This window comes from Tetrahymena thermophila (genome assembly GCF_000189635.1).
Source record: "Tetrahymena thermophila SB210 genomic scaffold scf_8253930, whole genome shotgun sequence".
In the NCBI taxonomy this organism is placed as follows: Eukaryota; Ciliophora; class Oligohymenophorea; order Hymenostomatida; family Tetrahymenidae; genus Tetrahymena; species Tetrahymena thermophila.
Window position 1 is genome coordinate 154,716 of NW_002475978.1, and position 19,019 is coordinate 173,734.

The 19,019-nt window shown below is 22.0% G+C and overlaps 3 protein-coding genes across 3 annotated transcripts; all 3 read right to left on the reverse strand. All coding sequences in view use genetic code 6, as the record gives it.

Annotated features, from left to right (window-relative positions):
• Positions 1–1,126: 1,126 nt before the first annotated feature.
• TTHERM_000941599 (transmembrane protein, putative) lies at positions 1,127–1,525 on the reverse strand (the record flags this gene model as incomplete). Its single annotated transcript, XM_012800792.1, has 1 exon — positions 1,127–1,525. The coding sequence occupies one exon, from the start codon at positions 1,523–1,525 to the stop codon at positions 1,127–1,129; it is 399 nt and encodes a 132-aa protein (XP_012656246.1).
• A 1,928-nt stretch (positions 1,526–3,453) lies between these two features.
• Positions 3,454–8,433, reverse strand: TTHERM_00941600 (zinc finger lsd1 subclass family protein; the record flags this gene model as incomplete). The annotated part of the gene is made up of 11 exons (XM_001026920.2): positions 3,454–3,591; positions 3,648–4,409; positions 4,466–4,593; positions 4,663–5,967; positions 6,027–6,122; positions 6,397–6,546; positions 6,649–6,817; positions 6,873–7,167; positions 7,228–7,435; positions 7,490–8,317; positions 8,373–8,433. The coding sequence occupies 11 exons, from the start codon at positions 8,431–8,433 to the stop codon at positions 3,454–3,456; spliced, it is 4,140 nt and encodes a 1,379-aa protein (XP_001026920.2).
• A 4,391-nt stretch (positions 8,434–12,824) lies between these two features.
• Positions 12,825–17,079, reverse strand: TTHERM_00941610 (zinc finger lsd1 subclass family protein; the record flags this gene model as incomplete). The annotated part of the gene is made up of 12 exons (XM_001026921.2): positions 12,825–12,962; positions 13,019–13,780; positions 13,835–13,962; positions 14,032–14,586; positions 14,645–14,740; positions 15,044–15,193; positions 15,298–15,466; positions 15,521–15,815; positions 15,876–16,083; positions 16,138–16,455; positions 16,521–16,964; positions 17,019–17,079. 12 exons carry the CDS (start codon positions 17,077–17,079, stop codon positions 12,825–12,827), a joined length of 3,324 nt encoding a protein of 1,107 aa, XP_001026921.2.
• Positions 17,080–19,019: the final 1,940 nt, after the last annotated feature.

Sequence of the window (19,019 nt, forward strand, 5' to 3'; positions counted from 1 at the left end):
CATTTTTTAAGTATTCAATCTCAAAACAAAATACTTTACTAAAAATTAAGCTTTAAAATATACATATTGTAAAAAAATAAATATTTTAAGATTTGATAAATAAAAAAATTATTTTACTAAAACAAATAATAAAAAAAAGTGCTCATACTCTTTAATTCAATGAATATAATTATTTTTATTATATTTTTTAATTATTTATTAATATGATTTTACAAATTTATTTTTATTTTGTTCAGCATTTAGGTATTTATTGTAAAAATATATTCAATAAAGCTTAGCACTTATTACAGTTACAATATTTAGAAATAGCATAGCAATCCATAATAAATCAGTGCCTTATCTTTCTAATGATATAAATTTTAAAGTTATGGCAGAAACCAAAAGATTATGTAAAGACCTAAAATGATTATAAAAGTTAATACAATTATTGATAAAAATTTCTAAAAATGTCAATGAAGACATGTAAAAATTTAACTTGTGTAAATATTTTATTTAACTAATTTTTCATTCTATTTACTACATAAAATACTCATTTAATGATATTTTGAAACTATCTCAAGCTTATTTTCATTATATAAAGTATTCAGGTATTTAATGAGTATCTTGTTAAGAATATGAAATATATAGCAAAAAAAGGAAATTCTAGCATTCAAATTTATATTTTCTTGATTTCAAACATCTTTGTAAATAAAAAATCAATGAATTCTTCATAAAATATTTGCAATTAAAATCTTTTTAAATTTATAATTATTATTATTATTATAGATTAAGTTCGCAATTTCATTAGCAATTTAAATAGATATAAAATTAATAAAAAAAATGATTTTTTAGTTATTTTTAAAAACTAATGTTAATTAGAAATTTTTTTTAATTGGAAAGTTGTACAATAATTTGAAAAATTTATTTATTACTTATCATGAAATTCTGTATCAAATTGCTATTTAATTTTAAGAATAAATATTATCTTTGGAATCTATTTTTTAAAAAGATTGCTTGTTATTTTAAATTGTTCTATCCATTTTTACTTTTATTTTATCAATTAATTTGATTTAATTATTTTCATTGTACAAATAGTTAATTTTCTTCATTTTAATTTATTTTATTTATCTTTTTTTTTCCAATTTTTTCATCTTTTTTTTAGAATTGTTTTTCTAATTCTTTCTTATTTCTTATCAGAACTCTTATTCCTTAAATTTGTTTTAATATGCTTATGAAAATAAATAAATAAATATTTCCAAAAATAAACACTGATAATAAAATAAACTAATAAATAAATAAAATTCATTGATAAATTTTATCTAATGATTTTAAATTAAGATAGTTTTTTATTTTCTATTTTATTCGAGATTAGCATTAAATGTACTTACTACTGCTAATCTATTTTGATTTAAGGAAATTAAAAATTCAATAATTTTTTATTAATATAAAAATCTCCAATTGCAACTAGAAAATTTTTTATTTATAAATATGAATAAAATTCAGTATTTTATGTTAATCTAATGTATATTGTGTACTTGTGAATCATACCTATTTTAAAATTCAAAGGTATTCATTCGTATTCTTTTCATTTTAAAAACTTTGTGCTTTACAGTATATTTTTTGTTAAAATATTATATCAGTAAATCTAAAAAATCATTTAATAAATAAAAGTGTGCAAATCTAATTATGTGAAATTAATTAATGGTAAAGGATACTTTTAATTTAATATTTAGAGTTCAGTAGAAATCTATTTTAATGTTTAAAAATATAAAATTAATATATGAATCTAATTAATAGTTTCTTAAAGATTACAATTGCATATTTCTTATCACATTAATTAAGCATTTATAAAGATTTAGAAAAACCTTATTTATACTAGTTTTAAATAAAATAGAAAATTTTGAATCATTCAAGGAAATTAAATAACAAATTAATAAATTATTATTTTTTTTATATAAATCTAATCATTAATTCAAGAAAGATAATTGACATTTAGAAGATTAATATTATTAATTTAATAATTAATTATTAGGTTATTATTTTTAAAAAAGAATATTTAATTGAATTACTAAAAAATTTACTCAATTTTAAAATAAATGATTTAATTCTTGGTTTGATTTGCTTTCATTTTCATTTTATATTTGCAATTCTTCTTTGTTTAAACTTTGAATAAATTTATCATTAATTATCGACTTATTTTAGGTTGATTTTAGAAATATTTTCTTATTTATCAACAAAAAGAAGAGAATTAATGATGGTATTGAATATCTTAGATTATTTTTTATCTAAAAAGTAGCCAATAATTGAAGAATCTATCCATACCATATTTACTAACAAAAATAATAAAAATAATTATTTGATATTGATATTAAATTGAGTGAATGCCTATATAATTTACAAAAGGCAAAATTTAATATATCTTAATAGCATAATAAATAAATAAATCTAAATAAGCTTAAAACATATTTATTTTTGAGTTTTTAGAAAGCTTTAAATTCACAAAACGCAAAATTTTATATAGCATATACGGTGTTTTCATTCTTATAACATGTATTTTTTTATAAAAAATAAATTTTGAAAAATTTTTCGTACAAAAATTTATTATTACAGAATTATAAAATATTTTTAAATAATTTAATTGTAAATTTGGCAACTTTTTTAGTAGAATATTTTATTTAACCTCAAATAATATATTTTAGATATTGCGAACAATATTTGTTTTCAGTTTTTTTTTTAGTTTATTTAGGCTAGTATATCACATAAAAATTATGATTTATTATTTATTTAACTCAAATTGGTTGATTATAACTAAAGAATTATTTTTAATTTATAAGATTATTTTTATTAAAAATAATTTACTTAAAAAAAAGCTAAAAATAATTTTAATTTAAAAAAATAAACTTTGAAGAGCTCATTAATAATTTTTTCTAAAAATAGCTAAAAGAAAGTTTTTATTAAATAAAAAGAAAACCAATAAAAAAGCTTACAAAAATAAAGAATATACAATTATTAATACACTTTCTTTTATATGATTAAGTAATATAAAATTTTTCATTTTATTTTTTAAATAAAATATTCATTAGCTAATAATTTGTACACTTTTACAAATTTATTTTTACTTTGTGAAGAATTTAAGTATTTAATCGTAAGGATATATTAAATAAAACTTAAAACTTATTACAGTATGAAGAAATCACATATCAATAGCAATCCAACATAAAGACTCCATGCTTTATCTTTCTATAGATACAGATTTTGAAGTTATGGTGCAAACCAAAAGGCAATGTAGAGACTTGAACTTAGAATGAGAGTGAAAAATATAACTGACAAAAATTTCATAGACTTTTTTAATAAAATTTCTTAGGTGGTTTTTAAAACCTATTTAAACAATAGACTGATGATTAGCGCAACAATCAATAAATATTCAGAATTCTATTTTTTATTTTGAAAATTTAAAATAAAAATAAAATTATTTCAAATAAAATTTACAGAGTAAACTAGCTCAGAAGATAAGAAAAACGCCTAATACTTTAAAAATATTAAAATAGCCCTTGTAACTCTGGTAACTTCTGAATCATAAAAGTAAAACAAAGAAACCCACTCATTTCCTAGCTAAATAAGTTAAATAGAATATTTTTAATAAATTTTTTATAAATAAAAATAATTACTATTGTGAATTTAAATTTATTGTTTGCAAGATAAGCCTGTTATTAGGAAGATTCATTATCCTATCCTTAATTATCTACAACTTTTTGGTTATTGGTTTTATTAAAGTTTTAAATAGTGCCAATAGTTGGAAAACATAAACTGGACATCTTAGTTTGAGAGCGATGATTTGATTCTAAATTAGTTTATGGATACTCTGAAATTTAAATAGACCTTTAAGAATTCTGTATTTTATTTTTTAGATATATTTTTTTGGCTGTTATTTGTGATTACATAATTTATTCTAAGAAATTTAAATTTTAATCATCTTCTAAATTGTTTTATTTGTAATTTTATTAGTTTTCTTATTCGTTTTGTAATTCTTCAGCGTTTTAACTTTACTCTTCTTGTTGCTAACTATCTTCTTACTTATCATTCTCTTAATTTAAATTAATTTTAGAAACCTTTTCACTTTTACTCACATAACGAGGAGATTTAATTATAGAATTAAATGTCTTAGATTATCTTTTATCTAAAAAGTAGCCAATAACTGAAGAAACTATCCAGAGAATACTTTTAGCAACAAAAATAAAAATAACTATTTAATATTGGTATTTTATCTAATCACAATCCTCTTTAAGCGGACCAGAACATCCTAGCTAGCAATATTTATGGCATTCAAAGCATTCTAAAACATCAGTTTACTGAACTGTAAAATAGTTTTTAGGGCATTCATTAAGGCAAGAGTTATTCAAATAAATTAAATCTAAGGCACAAGAAGAGCACTTTATTTAATAAGAAATTTTTTTTATTATTATTTTTTTTTTGAATTTTAAATTACTTCAGATTCTGAAGGTCCAAAACATGTTTGACAAGAAGAATCACATTTTTGGCAAATGCTAGAAAAGGGGTTAACATAATAAGAGTCATCACATTTTGATACACATTTATTTTCTTATAATAGCAATCCTTTATATAAAAAAATTTAATTAATATTGAAATATAAAAATTTTTTATTTATTTATTGATTTTATTTACCTTATGGACATTCTGTACAGTTGCTTTCTAAAGGACCGTCACAATTTTAACATGTAGGATCGCATGGAAGACATTCATTAATATCACTATTTTTATAATATGAGACAGGACATACTTCAACACATTATCCTAAACTTAGAATTAGATTTCTTGGGCAAGAGAGACAGTTATTACTACCAGGACCAAAGCAAGTAGCACATTAGGGATCACAAGTTGAGCATGTCTAATTAACTTCATTTTTATATTAATTTTTATCACAATCCTAAACGCACTTTTTGAAGATCTCTTAATAAAATAAGTCTGGTCCTTCACAACTTAAACAATTATTACTATCTGGTCCATAACAAGTTTTGCACAAAATATCACACTATTTACATTCTTTAGAAACATGATCAATATACTAATTCTTATTACAACCTTCTACACATCTATGTGTGGAAGGATCTAAATAAGTATTTAATTTGCAAGAAAGACAATTATCAGATCCGCTTCCACTGCATGTAAGACATTTAGAATTGCATGGAGAGCATATATCATTTACGACATCATAGTAAAATTATTCAGGACAACTGTTGATGCATTCGTTATCATGTAAAATTAGACCTCTTGAGCAAGTAAGACAGTTACTACTACTAGGACCTGAGCAAGTTTTGCAAGAAGGATCACAAGATGAACATAGTTGATTTATTGCGTCTTAAAATTAATTAGGACGGCAAATAGTAACACAACTCTTAGAGTCTGCTTAGTAAAATAAATTTGGTCCTAAACAGCTCAAACAACTATTTATTCCTGACCCATCACATGTTAAGCATGTAGAATCACATTGTTTACATTGATTTAAGATTGTATCAGAATATTGATTTGAGCTACATTCAGATACACATTAATGTGAACTAAGATCTAATAAGCTTGGTGGTGAACAAGAAAGACAGTTATTAGAACCACTTCCGTTGCATGTCAAGCAATTAGCATGGCATAGAGTACATTAATTATCTATGGTATTTTTAAAATAATTTTCAGGACAGTCTGGAATGCATTAATTTTCGAACAAAAATAAAGCACCTGAGCAAGACAAACATTAGTTATTTTCGGGACCAGAACAAGAAGCGCAAGTAGTATGACAAGAAGTACACTCCTAATTACTTGTATTTTTAAATTAATTTAATTAGCAATTTTCTGAACAAGTCTTGGAGCCCTTTTAATAAAATAAGTCTGGGGCTTCACAACTCAAACAATTATTGCTTGTAGCTCCATCACAAGTTTTACAAGACGAATGGCATGTCTAACATATATTATTGAAAGTTTCTATTATTTAAAGAATAAATGGTTATTAGTTAATATTTTTAAAGTTTTTCAATATTTACAAGTTAATTTAAATGTATTAGCAGGGCAATCACTTGAACACTGGTTTCCAAGTAAGTATAAACTTCCACTACAGCTTGTACATGAATTTGAATTACCTTTAATTAATAAAATATAAGATAAATTAGATTGGCTTATAAGTTTTAGAATATATATGATTGATAACTGAGGTAGCCATTAAAATAATATTTAAAAATACTGAATTGAAAATTATTAATTAGCTTAATTTCTCCTTAACTAATTCTCCTATTGATCAAATTTTTACATAAATTTTTTGTAAAAATAATTTTAGAAAAAGCTATGGGTAATAATTAAAATGGTCCTTAAATTAAGAAAAACAACATTAATCAATTTGAAAGAGTAAGTAAGTACCTGGATTTTAACAATTGTAGCATGATGCATCACATTATTTGCATTACCATTTTGAGTCATCACCCCAGTATTGAGCAGGGCAGTTATTTTTGCAAGTACCGTTTGGATTTAAATAATTACTATCTTTGCAAGTTAAGCATGAGGTGCTCGCTATTATTAAAGAAATTTATTGTTTTTAGATTTTTATTTTGAGAAAAATTGGAAATAGTCAAAATTTATAGATTTAATTATTTAATTAATTTTGTAAATTACATGGTGATGAACAAGTTAGACAAGTGGAGTGACATGCTTAGCAAATATTACGACTATCAGAGACATACCCGTCTGGGCAAGCTAAAACACACTAAGAATTATACAAATAATAGGTAGAATTGCATTTGACACATCCTGAGGCGTTGCATTCTTAGCAATTACTTGAGCACTTTTTTTAGTAAAATATTTGTGAAATTAAATGAAGATGATTTAATATATTTTACATAGTCTACTAGAATATACAACTCTCTAATTCCAAAAGATTTAGTAAAAGTATCTCCTCTTAAATTTGATTTTATTTAAAGTTAAAGAGTTGAACTAGAATGAGTAATATTTTAAGAAACTTTTATTATTTAGTCTTTCTTCGATAATCTTCCACATATACTTGAGTCTCCATCACTTTCACTTCTTTATGTAGTAACTCTGGAAATATTATCTACAAATAATTAGACACTCTCAGAACTCCAAGAATCGATTTTATAAAGAGTATAACCGATAACTACTGACCAGTGAGGATCTCTAATATAAGTTTGTTTATTTATTTATGACAATATTATGAAAAATGAAAAATTAGATTACAATCCACTAAACAAAGTAGAGGTAATAATAGCATTTTGAGAACTTAAGTATGCTCCTCCTAATAATGTCTTACCACCACAGGAGGTAGTTAGTGCTCCACTTGCCTTATTGTTGAATCCTTAAAATCCTTCAATTGTGATACCTGCACCTTTCACTTCGCTTTCTCCAAAATTAGTGTCAAACATACTTTTAAGCAAGTAAACTCCATCTAAAAAATATTGAATTTATTTATTAAAAAAAAAATTTATAATAAAAAATTTACTGCTAGTTTTAGATTTTAGATCTTCACATATCGATCCGCTAGCTGTCGAATATGAGGGGCATTCATCTACACACTGTCCATCTATCAAAAAAAACCCTGGCAAACAAGCAGTGCATAAATCTAAACCTCTATCACAAGATTAGCATTTTGTGGTATCGCAAAAATCTAAAACACAGAATTATCCTGTTGAGTCTTATTTAAAACCTGATAGGCAAGATCTAATACAAGAATTATTTTGCGCATAGTAACCGCTTTTACATTAGCAAGTACTTCCACTTTTATCTGAATTAGATGGGCAACTTAAACACTGATTTGCAGCTGGTCCATTACAAGTTAAGCAAGTATCATGGCAAGTATCTACAAATAGATAAAAGTTCTTAAATGCGTAACCTTCATTAGTAATATCCTCATTTGTATTTGAATCAAGTTTAATAGTGGTAGAAGGTGAATTATGAGTAAAATTTCTATAGTAAAGGACTAATTCATCACCCCAACTAGTCCCGGTTGTACATAACTTATTTCCACCACCTGCATCTACTTTATAGAACTTATCTGTCACTCCTTCAATTTTTACTAATACATAATCATCTTATGAAGTATCTAAAGATTAAGAGAGTATAAGGTCAAATCTGACTGAGAGACTCCAATGTGGTGGAAGATTAAAGGTATTTTAACTAATATTATTATATTAACCAAATATACCCATAACGCTTGATCTTGAAAAATCTGTAAAGTCAGTTGCTCCACATATAAATACATTATTTTTAACCCATGAAACATCTGCACTACTGAAAAGACCATTCAGTTCTTATACAACGAGTTTTTCAGCTTTACCAATAAAAATATATAATTAGGAATTTCATTTGAAATATTAAGTAATTACCTCCATAAACTAGGTTTGCTAAGATAGCAGTCAAAAGGAATTAAATAATTTTGAATTGCATTGTTTTTAAATTTAGTGCTAAATTAAATATAAAATTTATGTTATTATTATTTCTTTATAGCTTTGATTTGAGGTTTAAAGTAACAAATTTATCATTTATTAAAATATATTAATTAGTTGAGTTAAATTTACAAAATTCATTTAATCAAAGCGTATTGCTAAAAATAGATATTCTATTTAATTAAATCGTTTGTAGCAGCTTAAAAATTTTGTGGTAAAAGATATTTAGTGAGTAATAGGTGTATATTTAATTAAATATAGTTAAAATACCTGAAAAATAAACCTTATTTAATATTTAATTAATTACCAAAATTTAAAATTTAATCCAGTACAAATGTTAATAAGTATATTTACTATTTTTAGATATAAATTATGGCTTTTAAAAAATAAAGGTGTAAGATTAATCTAATAAAACTCTGGTAAAAATGTATGCCTCTATCGACTTATTATTTTTTAACGATTTTAATAAAAGATTTATGAAAAATTTTTCTGTTTAACTAATTTATTGTATCATATGAAGAAAATGTGATAAATTAAATAAAATGTTATTCATAAATATATTTTTTTGATTTTTTATTGGTGCAATGATAGATTTGATTCCATTTTAATGGCACTTTAATTAAACGTAGAAAAGAATTAATCTCTTTTTACTTTTTATTATACAAAAATTACATATATTCAAATTAAAAAATAAAGTAATAAAAGAAAGCAAATAAACAAGTAGAGTGATTTATTAATATAGTAAATTTTTTAATTATTTTTATCAAGTAATTTTAAATTAAGCAATAAAATTTCTTTATTAATATTTTCATCAAAATAAATATAAAAATGTAACACTAATTCTTTTTTATAGAAAAATAATATTCCTTTACTATATTGCATTAGGTTTATAGTTTTTGGAAATTAAATACTAATATTATGTATCTTATTACTATTAAATTAAAGATAATGCCCTAAAAATTATTTTTTTTTTGTGATAGTTTTTCTAAGAGGTTTTTTTAAAGTAATAAGATTTTAATTAAAAAATTGATAACATGAAAAATAAACTATTCTTTTTTAATATATAATAATATATTTTTCAAGCTCTATTTTATTTTTAGAAAACCTATGCAATTTTATCTTGTTAGTAAAGTAAGGTAATGGTTAAAAATAATTGATTAACTGATTCAATAAATTGTCAGATTATATTTTAATCGATTTATTAAGGATTTTTAAAGCTTTGTAAAAGTATAAAAAAATTAAAAAAATGGTAAAAAAGAATTTGAAAAAAAGAAATTAAACAAAATTAAAAAAAGAATATTTAATAATATCCTGAAATTAAAAAGATTATTTTAATAAAATTTTTCACAAAATATAAGATGAAGTAATACATTTTAGTACAAATTTGCAATTTAATACTTTTTAATGAGAGAAAATTCATATTTAATTAACAGATTAATCATTTAGAAATTTTATTTTTGAATACTATGATTAATAGCTTTTTCAATTTATATTTTATAGATTAATCGATCTCAAAAAGTTTTTTATCTTGTTTAATAAATTTTTATTTTTCTTATTCCCTAGCTCTATTTTTAGGAGTGAAATTGAGTATTATAAATATATTCACTTTATATATTATATTAGAGTATCTTTATTTTAAAAAGCAGTTTATAAGTTTTATTATTAATAAATTATGATACCAAATAAATAAACAGTAGATTTTTTATTAAAGTATTATATAAATAAATTTTAATATTCAAGTGAAAAAAATTATAAATTTAAATCAAATTAATTTTCAATGATTAATTAATTTTAATTTACTGAATCTAAAATTTTGAATTAGATGATAATCTATTTTAATTTTAATGAAATAACAATTTATTAAGCAAGAATATAGTTTTTTTAAGATTAGATTTATATATGCATTTACAATAATTAAAATAAGCATTAACATAGAATTAAAGTAAGGCTGTTAATAATAATTATGCAACATAAATAATATTGAGTTACAGACTATAAACAAATCATTATTAAGTTAATATTTTTTTACTTTTTCTAAATTTAACCAGTAAATTAAAAGATTTCAAAATAAAAAGAATATATTTAAAATTAATAATTCAGTGTTTTAAATGTATTTTTTTCATTAAATATCAATGGCCTATTCATAATCTATTAAAGCTACTGTTCAAATATTTATTTATTTTATCACTTCAGCGTTAAAGCAATTTAAAAACACTTAAAATGAAAGGTGAATTCTTAATATGCATTAACTTTGACTGGGAGAATAATAATTTTTAAATTTATGAAAAATACATACATAATTTTATTTGTTATTAATTTTTAAATCTAAAATAGATATGAGTGATATATATTATTTTTCTACTTTTATAATTACAGTAAAATACCTTAGCAACAAGGTTAAATTTTAAATTTATATTTTATATTAATTAATTATTATAACTTTTTGAAAGAAAGATTATTATGCCTGATTTTTAAAAAAATCAATAAATTGAAATAAGGTATGGTTGGTTATAGTATTGAGTTTATATGTTTAATATTAATAGAATTATTTCAAAATTTGAATATTTGATTACCTTAAATAACAAAAAGAGTTTTTTATTTAAAAAAATTGCTATTTTTTAATTGTAAGGTTCCCAATAAATATCTTTTTAATCACTCAAATCTTTGAATATTCTGAATTTTTCATAATTTGTATAGAAAAGAAGAAGAAATTAGATCTGATTAATGTATACAAATCAGTCATTTTTGTAAACAAAATATTTTTGAATAGTAGAATAAATTTAACATCAGTTCTGAAAAATCAAAAAAAAAATGAACTAAGAAAAGATATTTATTTAATATATTTTATCAAAGAAAATTTTAATTACATAACTGGAGTAAAGAATAGCTTTTGGTTTGCTAAAGATGGAAATAGTCTATTCATTATCTTTATTTATTCAAATTTTGAATCAATAATAAATGTGTTATTAAAAGGGGGTACTAACTAACAATTACAGATTGTTAATTGGAATAAAATAAGAGTTAGAAAAAATAAATTTTGAAAAATTTTTAGCACAAAAATTTATTAAAATGGCCTTAAATTTATAAATTTAACTTGGAACATTAATTTTTGATACTTGAATAATTATAATATTTTTTAATTAAAAATAATATGAATTTTTATTTTAATTGGATTTCATTCAAAGGAATGATAACTCACTTAAATTTCTTATCATACAAAAATTTCGTCAAATAATTAAGCAAAAATATGTAGAGTTTATTCATTGTAAGTAAATAAGCAGTAAATTTTATGTTAATTTCATATGTAAAATATTTATGATGTCGTTAATAGGTTAAGGTGGTTTTATTATTTAAATTAATATTATTTATTTTCTATCGTATTTAAAAAACTTGGTTGTATGATGCCATTAATAAAATTAAATTCTATAGGATATTTATTTAAGATTACAACATTTTTAAAATATTTTCTTCTAAAGGTATTGAAATCTTACATCTATTACTGAATTATATAAAATTAAAAATAATTTAATTGTAAATTTTATATCTTTAAAACTACATTTTAGGCAACTTTTATAGTAGAATATTTGATCTTTATTTAACCTCAAATAATATATTTTATTTATTGCGAAAAATATTTTTTTTTAAGTTTTTTTTTTAGTTTATTTAGGCTAGAATATCACAGAAAAATTATGATTTATTATTTATTTAACTCAAATTGGTTTATTATAACTAAATGATTATATTTAATTTATAAAATTATTTTTATTTTAAAATAATTTACTTTATAAAAAGCTAAAAAAACTTTAATTTTAAAAAATAAACTTTGAAGTCATTAATAATTTTTTCTAAAAAAAGCTAAAAGAAAGATTTTATTAGATAAAAAAGAAAACTAATAAAAAAGCTTACAAAAATAAAGAATATAAAATTATTAATACACTTTCTTTAATTTAATTAAGTAATATAAAAGTTTTCATTTTATTTTTTAAATAAAATATTCATTAGCTAATAATTTGTACACTTTTACAAATTTATTTTTACTTTGTGAAGAATTTAAGTATTTGATCGTAAAGATATATTAAATAAAACTTAAAACTTATTACAGTATGAAGAAATCACATATCAATAGCAATCCAACATAAAGACTCCATGCTTTATCTTTCTAAAGATACAAATTTTGAAGTTATGGTGCAAACCAAAAGGCAATGTAGAGACTTGAACTTAGAATGAGAGTGAAAAAAATAACTGACAAAAATTTCATAGACTTTTTTAATAAAATTTCTTAAGTGGTTTTTAAAACCTATTTAAACAATAGACTGATTATTAGCGCAACAATCAATAAATATTCAGAATTCTATTTTTTATTTTGAAAATTTAAAATAAAAATAAAATTTTTCAAATAAAATTTACAGAGTAAACTAGTTCAGAAGATAAGAAAAACGCCTAATACTTTAAAAATATTAAAATAGCCCTTGTAACTCTGGTAACTTCTGAATCATAAAAGTAAAACAAAGAAACCCACTCATTTCCTAGCTAAATAAGTTAAATAGAATATTTTTAACAAATTTTTTATAAATAAAAATAATTACTATTGTGAATTTAAATTTATTGTTTGCAAGATAGGCCTGTTATTAGGAAGATTCATTATCCTATCCTTAATTATCTACAACTTTTTGGTTATTGGTTTTATTAAAGTTTTAAATAGTACCAATAGTCGGAAAACATAAACTGGACATCTTAGTTTGAGAGCGATGATTTGATTCTAAATTAGTTTATTGATACTCTGAAATTTAAATAGACCTTTAAGAATTCTGTATTTTATTTTTTAGATTTATTTTTTTGGTTGTTATATGTGATTACATAATTTATTCTAAGAAATTTAAATTTTAACCATCTTCTAATTTGTTTAATTTGTAGTTTTATTAGTTTTCTTATTCATTTTGCAATTCTTCAATGTTTTAACTTTACTCTTCTTATTGCTAACTATCTTCTTACTTATCATCCTCTTATTTTAGACTAATTTTAGAAACCTTTTCACTTTTAGTCACATAACGAGGAGATTTAATGATAGAATTAAATGTCTTAGATTATCTTTTATCTAAAAAGTAACCAATAACTGAAGAAACTATCCAGAGAATACTTTTAGCAACAAAAATAAAAATAACTATTTAATATTGGTATTTTATCTAATCACAATCCTCTTTAAGCGGACCAGAACATCCTAGCTAGCAATATCTATGGCATTCAAAGCATTCTAAAACATCAGTTTACTAAACTGTAAAATAGTTTTTAGGGCATTCATTAAGGCAAGAGTTATTCAAATAAATTAAATCTAAGGCACAAGAAGAGCACTTTATTTAATAAGAAATTTTTATTATTATTTTTTTTTTTGAATTTTAAATTACTTCAGATTCTGAAGGTCCAAAACATGTTTTACAAGAAGAATCACATTTTTGGCAAATGCTAGAAAAGGGATTAACATAATAAGAATCATCACATTTTGATACACATTTATTTTCTTATAATAGCAATCCTTTATATAAAAAAATTTAATTAATATAGAAATATAAAAATTTTTTATTTATTTATTGATTTTATTTACCTTATGGACATTCTGTACAGTTGCTTTCTAAAGGACCGTCACAATTTTAACATGTAGGATCGCATGGAAGACATTAATTAATATCACTATTTTTATAATATGAGACAGGACATTTTTCAACACATTATCCTAAACTTAAAATTAGAATTAGATTTCTTGGGCAAGAGAGACAGTTATTACTACCAGGACCAAAGCAAGTAGCACATTAGGGATCACAAGTTGAGCATGTCTAATTAACTTCATTTTTATATTAATTTTTATCACAATCCTAAACGCATTTTTTGAAGATCTCTTAATAAAATAAGTCTGGTCCTTCACAACTCAAACAATTATTACTATCTGGTCCATAACAAGTTTTGCAAGAGGCATTACAAGAAGTACACTCCTAATTACTTGTATTTTTAAATTAATTTAATTAACAATTTTCTGAACAAGTCTTGGAGCCCTTTTAATAGAATAAGTTTGGGGCTTCACAACTCAAACAATTATCGCTTGTAGCTCCATCACAAGTTTTACAAGACAAATGGCATGTCTAACATATATTATTGAACATTTCTTTTATTTATAGAATGAATAGTTTTTAGTTAATATTTTTTAAATTTTCAATTTTTACAAGTTAATTTAAATGTATTAGCAGGACAATCACTTTAACACTGGTTTCCAAATAAGTATAAAGTTCCACTACAGCTTGTACATGAATTTGAATTACCTTTAATTAATAAAATATAAGATAAATTAGTTTGGCTTATAAGTTTTTAAATATATATGATTGATTAACTGAGGTAGCTATTAAAATAATATTTAAAAATACTGAATTGAAAATTATTAATTATTTTATCATTTTTTAAAAATTAGTAAATTTCATTATATTTAATACCCTCATTCAAATAATTTTTAAACCAAAAAAAGGTATAATTTCAGCATAATTTTAGAAAAAGCTATGGGTAATAATTAAAATGGTCCTTAAATTAGTAAAAACAACATTAATCAATTTGAAAGAGTAAGTAAGTACCTGGATTTTAACAATAATAGCATGATGCATCACATGGTTTGCATTACCATTTTGAGTTATCACCCCAGAATTGAGGAGGGCAGCTATCTTTGCAAGTACCGTCTGGATTTAAATAATTATTATCTTAGCAAGTTAAGCATGAGGTGCTCGCTATTATTAAAAAAATTTATTGTTTTTAGAGTTTTGTTTTGAGAAAAATTGGAAATAGTCTAAATTTATATAGATTTAGTTTTTTAATTAATTTTGTAAATTACATGGTGATGAACAAGTTTTACAAGTGGAGTGACATGCTTAGCAAGTATTACGACTATCAGAGACATACCCGTCTGGGCAAGCTAAAACACACTAAGAATTATACAAATAATAGGTAGAATTGCATTTGACACATCCTGAGGCATTGCATTCTTAGCAATTACTTGAGCACTTTTTAAGTAAAATATTTGTGAAATTAAATGAAGATGATTTAATATATTTTACATAGTCTACTAGAATATACAACTCTCTAATTCCAAAAGATTTAGTAAAAGTATCTCCTCTTAAATTTGATTTTATTTAAAGTTAAAGAGTTGAGCTAGAATGAGTAATATTTTTAGAAACTTTTATTATTTAGTCATTCTTCGATAATCTTCCACATATATTTGAGTCTCCATCACCTGCATTCTTTACTGTAGTAACTATGGAAGTTTTATCTACAAATAATTAGACACTCTCAGTACTCCAAGAATCGATTTTATAAAGAGTATAACCGATAACTACTGACCAGTGAGGATCTCTAATATAAGTTTGTTTATTAATTTATGACAATATTATGAAAAATTAAAAATTAGGTTACAATCCACTATACAAAGTAGAGGTAATAATAGCGTTTTCAGAACTTAAGTACGCTCCTCCTAATAATGTCTTACCACCACAGGAGGTAGTTAGTGCTCCACTTGCCTTATCATTGAATCCTTAAAATCCTTCAATTGTGATACCTGCTCCTTACACTTCGCTTTCTCCGAAATTAGTGTCAAACATACTTTTAAGCAAGTAAACTCCATCTAAAAAATATTGAATTTATTTATTAACAAACAAATTTATAATAAAAAATTTACTGCTAGTTTTAGATTTTAGATCTTCACATATCGATCCGCTAGCTGTCGAATATGAGGGGCATTCATTTACACACTGTCCATCTATCAAAAAAAACCCTGAAAGACAATCAGTACATATATCTAAAACATTATCACAAGATTTGCATTTTGCTTTATCGCAAAAATCTAAAACACAGAATTATCCTGTTGAGTCTTATTTAAAACCTGATTAGCAATATTCAATACAAGAATTATTTTGGGCATAGTAACCGCTTTTACATTAGCACGTACTTCCACTTTAATCAGAATTAGTAGGGCATCTTAAACACTGATTTGCAGCTGGCCCATTACAAGTTAAACAAGTATCATGGCTACAAATAGATAAAAATTCTTTAATGCGTAACCTTCATTACTAACATCCTCATTTGCATTTGTATCAAGTAAAATAGTGGTAGAAGATAAATTATGAGTAAAATTTCTATAGTAAAGGACTAATTCATCTCCCCAACTAGTCCCCATTGCACATAACTTATATCCACCACCTGCATCTACTTTTAAGAACTTATCTGTCACTCCTTCAATTTTTACAAATATAATGTCTTATTCTCTTATATTATTATCTAAAGATTAATAGAGTAGAAGGTCAAATCTGACTGAGAAACTCCAATGTGGTGGAAGATTAAAGGTATTTTAAGTAATATTATTGTTATTACCAAATATACCCAAAACACTTGATCTTGAAAAATCTGTAAAGTCAGTTGCTCCGCATGTAAATACATTATTTTTAACCCATGAAACCTATCCACTAGTGAAAAGACCATTCAGTTGCGATACAACTAGTTTTTCAGCTTTACCAATAAAAATATATAATTAGGAATTTCATTTGAAATATAAGTAATTACCTCCATAAACTAGGTTTGCTAAGATAGCAGTCAAAAGGAATTAAATATTTTTGAATTGCATTTTTTTTAAATCTAGTGTTAAATTAAATATTAAATTTATGTTATTATTATTTCTTTATAGCTTTGATTTGAGGTTTAAAGTAAGAAATTCATCATTCATTAAAATATATTAATTAGTTGAGTTAAATTTACAAAATTCATTTAATCAAAGCGTATTGCTAAAAATAGATATTCTATTTAAATAAATCGTTTGTAGCAGCTTAAAAATTTTGTGGTAAAAGATATTTAGTGAGTAATAGGTGTATATTTAATTAAATATAGTTAAAATACCTGAAAAATAAACCTTATTTAATATTTAATTAATTACCAAAATTTAAAATTTAATCCAGTACAAATGTTAATAAGTATATTTACTATTTTTAGATATAAATTATGGCTTTTAAAAAATAAAGGTGTAAGATTAATCTAATAAAACTCTGGTAAAAATGTATGCCTCTATCGACTTATTATTTTTTAACGATTTTAATAAAAGATTTATGAAAAATTTTTCTGTTTAACTAATTTATTGTATCATATGAAGAAAATGTGATAAATTAAATAAAATGTTATTCATAAATATATTTTTTTGATTTTTTATTGGTGCAATGATAGATTTGATTCCATTTTAATGGCACTTTAATTAAACGTAGAAAAGAATTAATCTCTTTTTACTTTTTATTATACAAAAATTACATATATTCAAATTAAAAAATAAAGTAATAAAAGAAAGCAAATAAACAAGTAGAGTGATTTATTAATATAGTAAATTTTTTAATTATTTTTATCAAGTAATTTTAAATTAAGCAATAAAATTTCTTTATTAATATTTTCATCAAAATAAATATAAAAATGTAACACTAATTCTTTTTTATAGAAAAATAATATTCCTTTACTATATTGCATTAGGTTTATAGTTTTTGGAAATTAAATACTAATATTATGTATCTTATTACTATTAAATTAAAGATAATGCCCTAAAAATTATTTTTTTTTTGTGATAGTTTTTCTAAGAGGTTTTTTTAAAGTAATAAGATTTTAATTAAAAAATTGATAACATGAAAAATAAACTATTCTTTTTTAATATATAATAATATATTTTTCAAGCTCTATTTTATTTTTAGAAAACCTATGCAATTTTATCTTGTTAGTAAAGTAAGGTAATGGTTAAAAATAATTGATTAACTGATTCAATAAATTGTCAGATTATATTTTAATCGATTTATTAAGGATTTTTAAAGCTTTGTAAAAGTATAAAAAAATTAAAAAAATGGTAAAAAAGAATTTGAAAAAAAGAAATTAAACAAAATTAAAAAAAGAATATTTAATAATATCCTGAAATTAAAAAGATTATTTTAATAAAATTTTTCACAAAATATAAGATGAAGTAATACATTTTAGTACAAATTTGCAATTTAATACTTTTTAATGAGAGAAAATTCATATTTAATTAACAGATTAATCATTTAGAAATTTTATTTTTGAATACTATGATTAATAGCTTTTTCAATTTATATTTTATAGATTAATCGATCTCAAAAAGTTTTTTATCTTGTTTAATAAATTTTTATTTTTCTTATTCCCTAGCTCTATTTTTAGGAGTGAAATTGAGTATTATAAATATATTCACTTTATATATTATATTAGAGTATCTTTATTTTAAAAAGCAGTTTATAAGTTTTATTATTAATAAATTATGATACCAAATAAATAAACAGTAGATTTTTTATTAAAGTATTATATAAATAAATTTTAATATTCAAGTGAAAAAAATTATAAATTTAAATCAAATTAATTTTCAATGATTAATTAATTTTAATTTACTGAATCTAAAATTTTGAATTAGATGATAATCTATTTTAATTTTAATGAAATAACAATTTATTAAGCAAGAATATAGTTTTTTTAAGATTAGATTTATATATGCATTTACAATAATTAAAATAAGCATTAACATAGAATAAA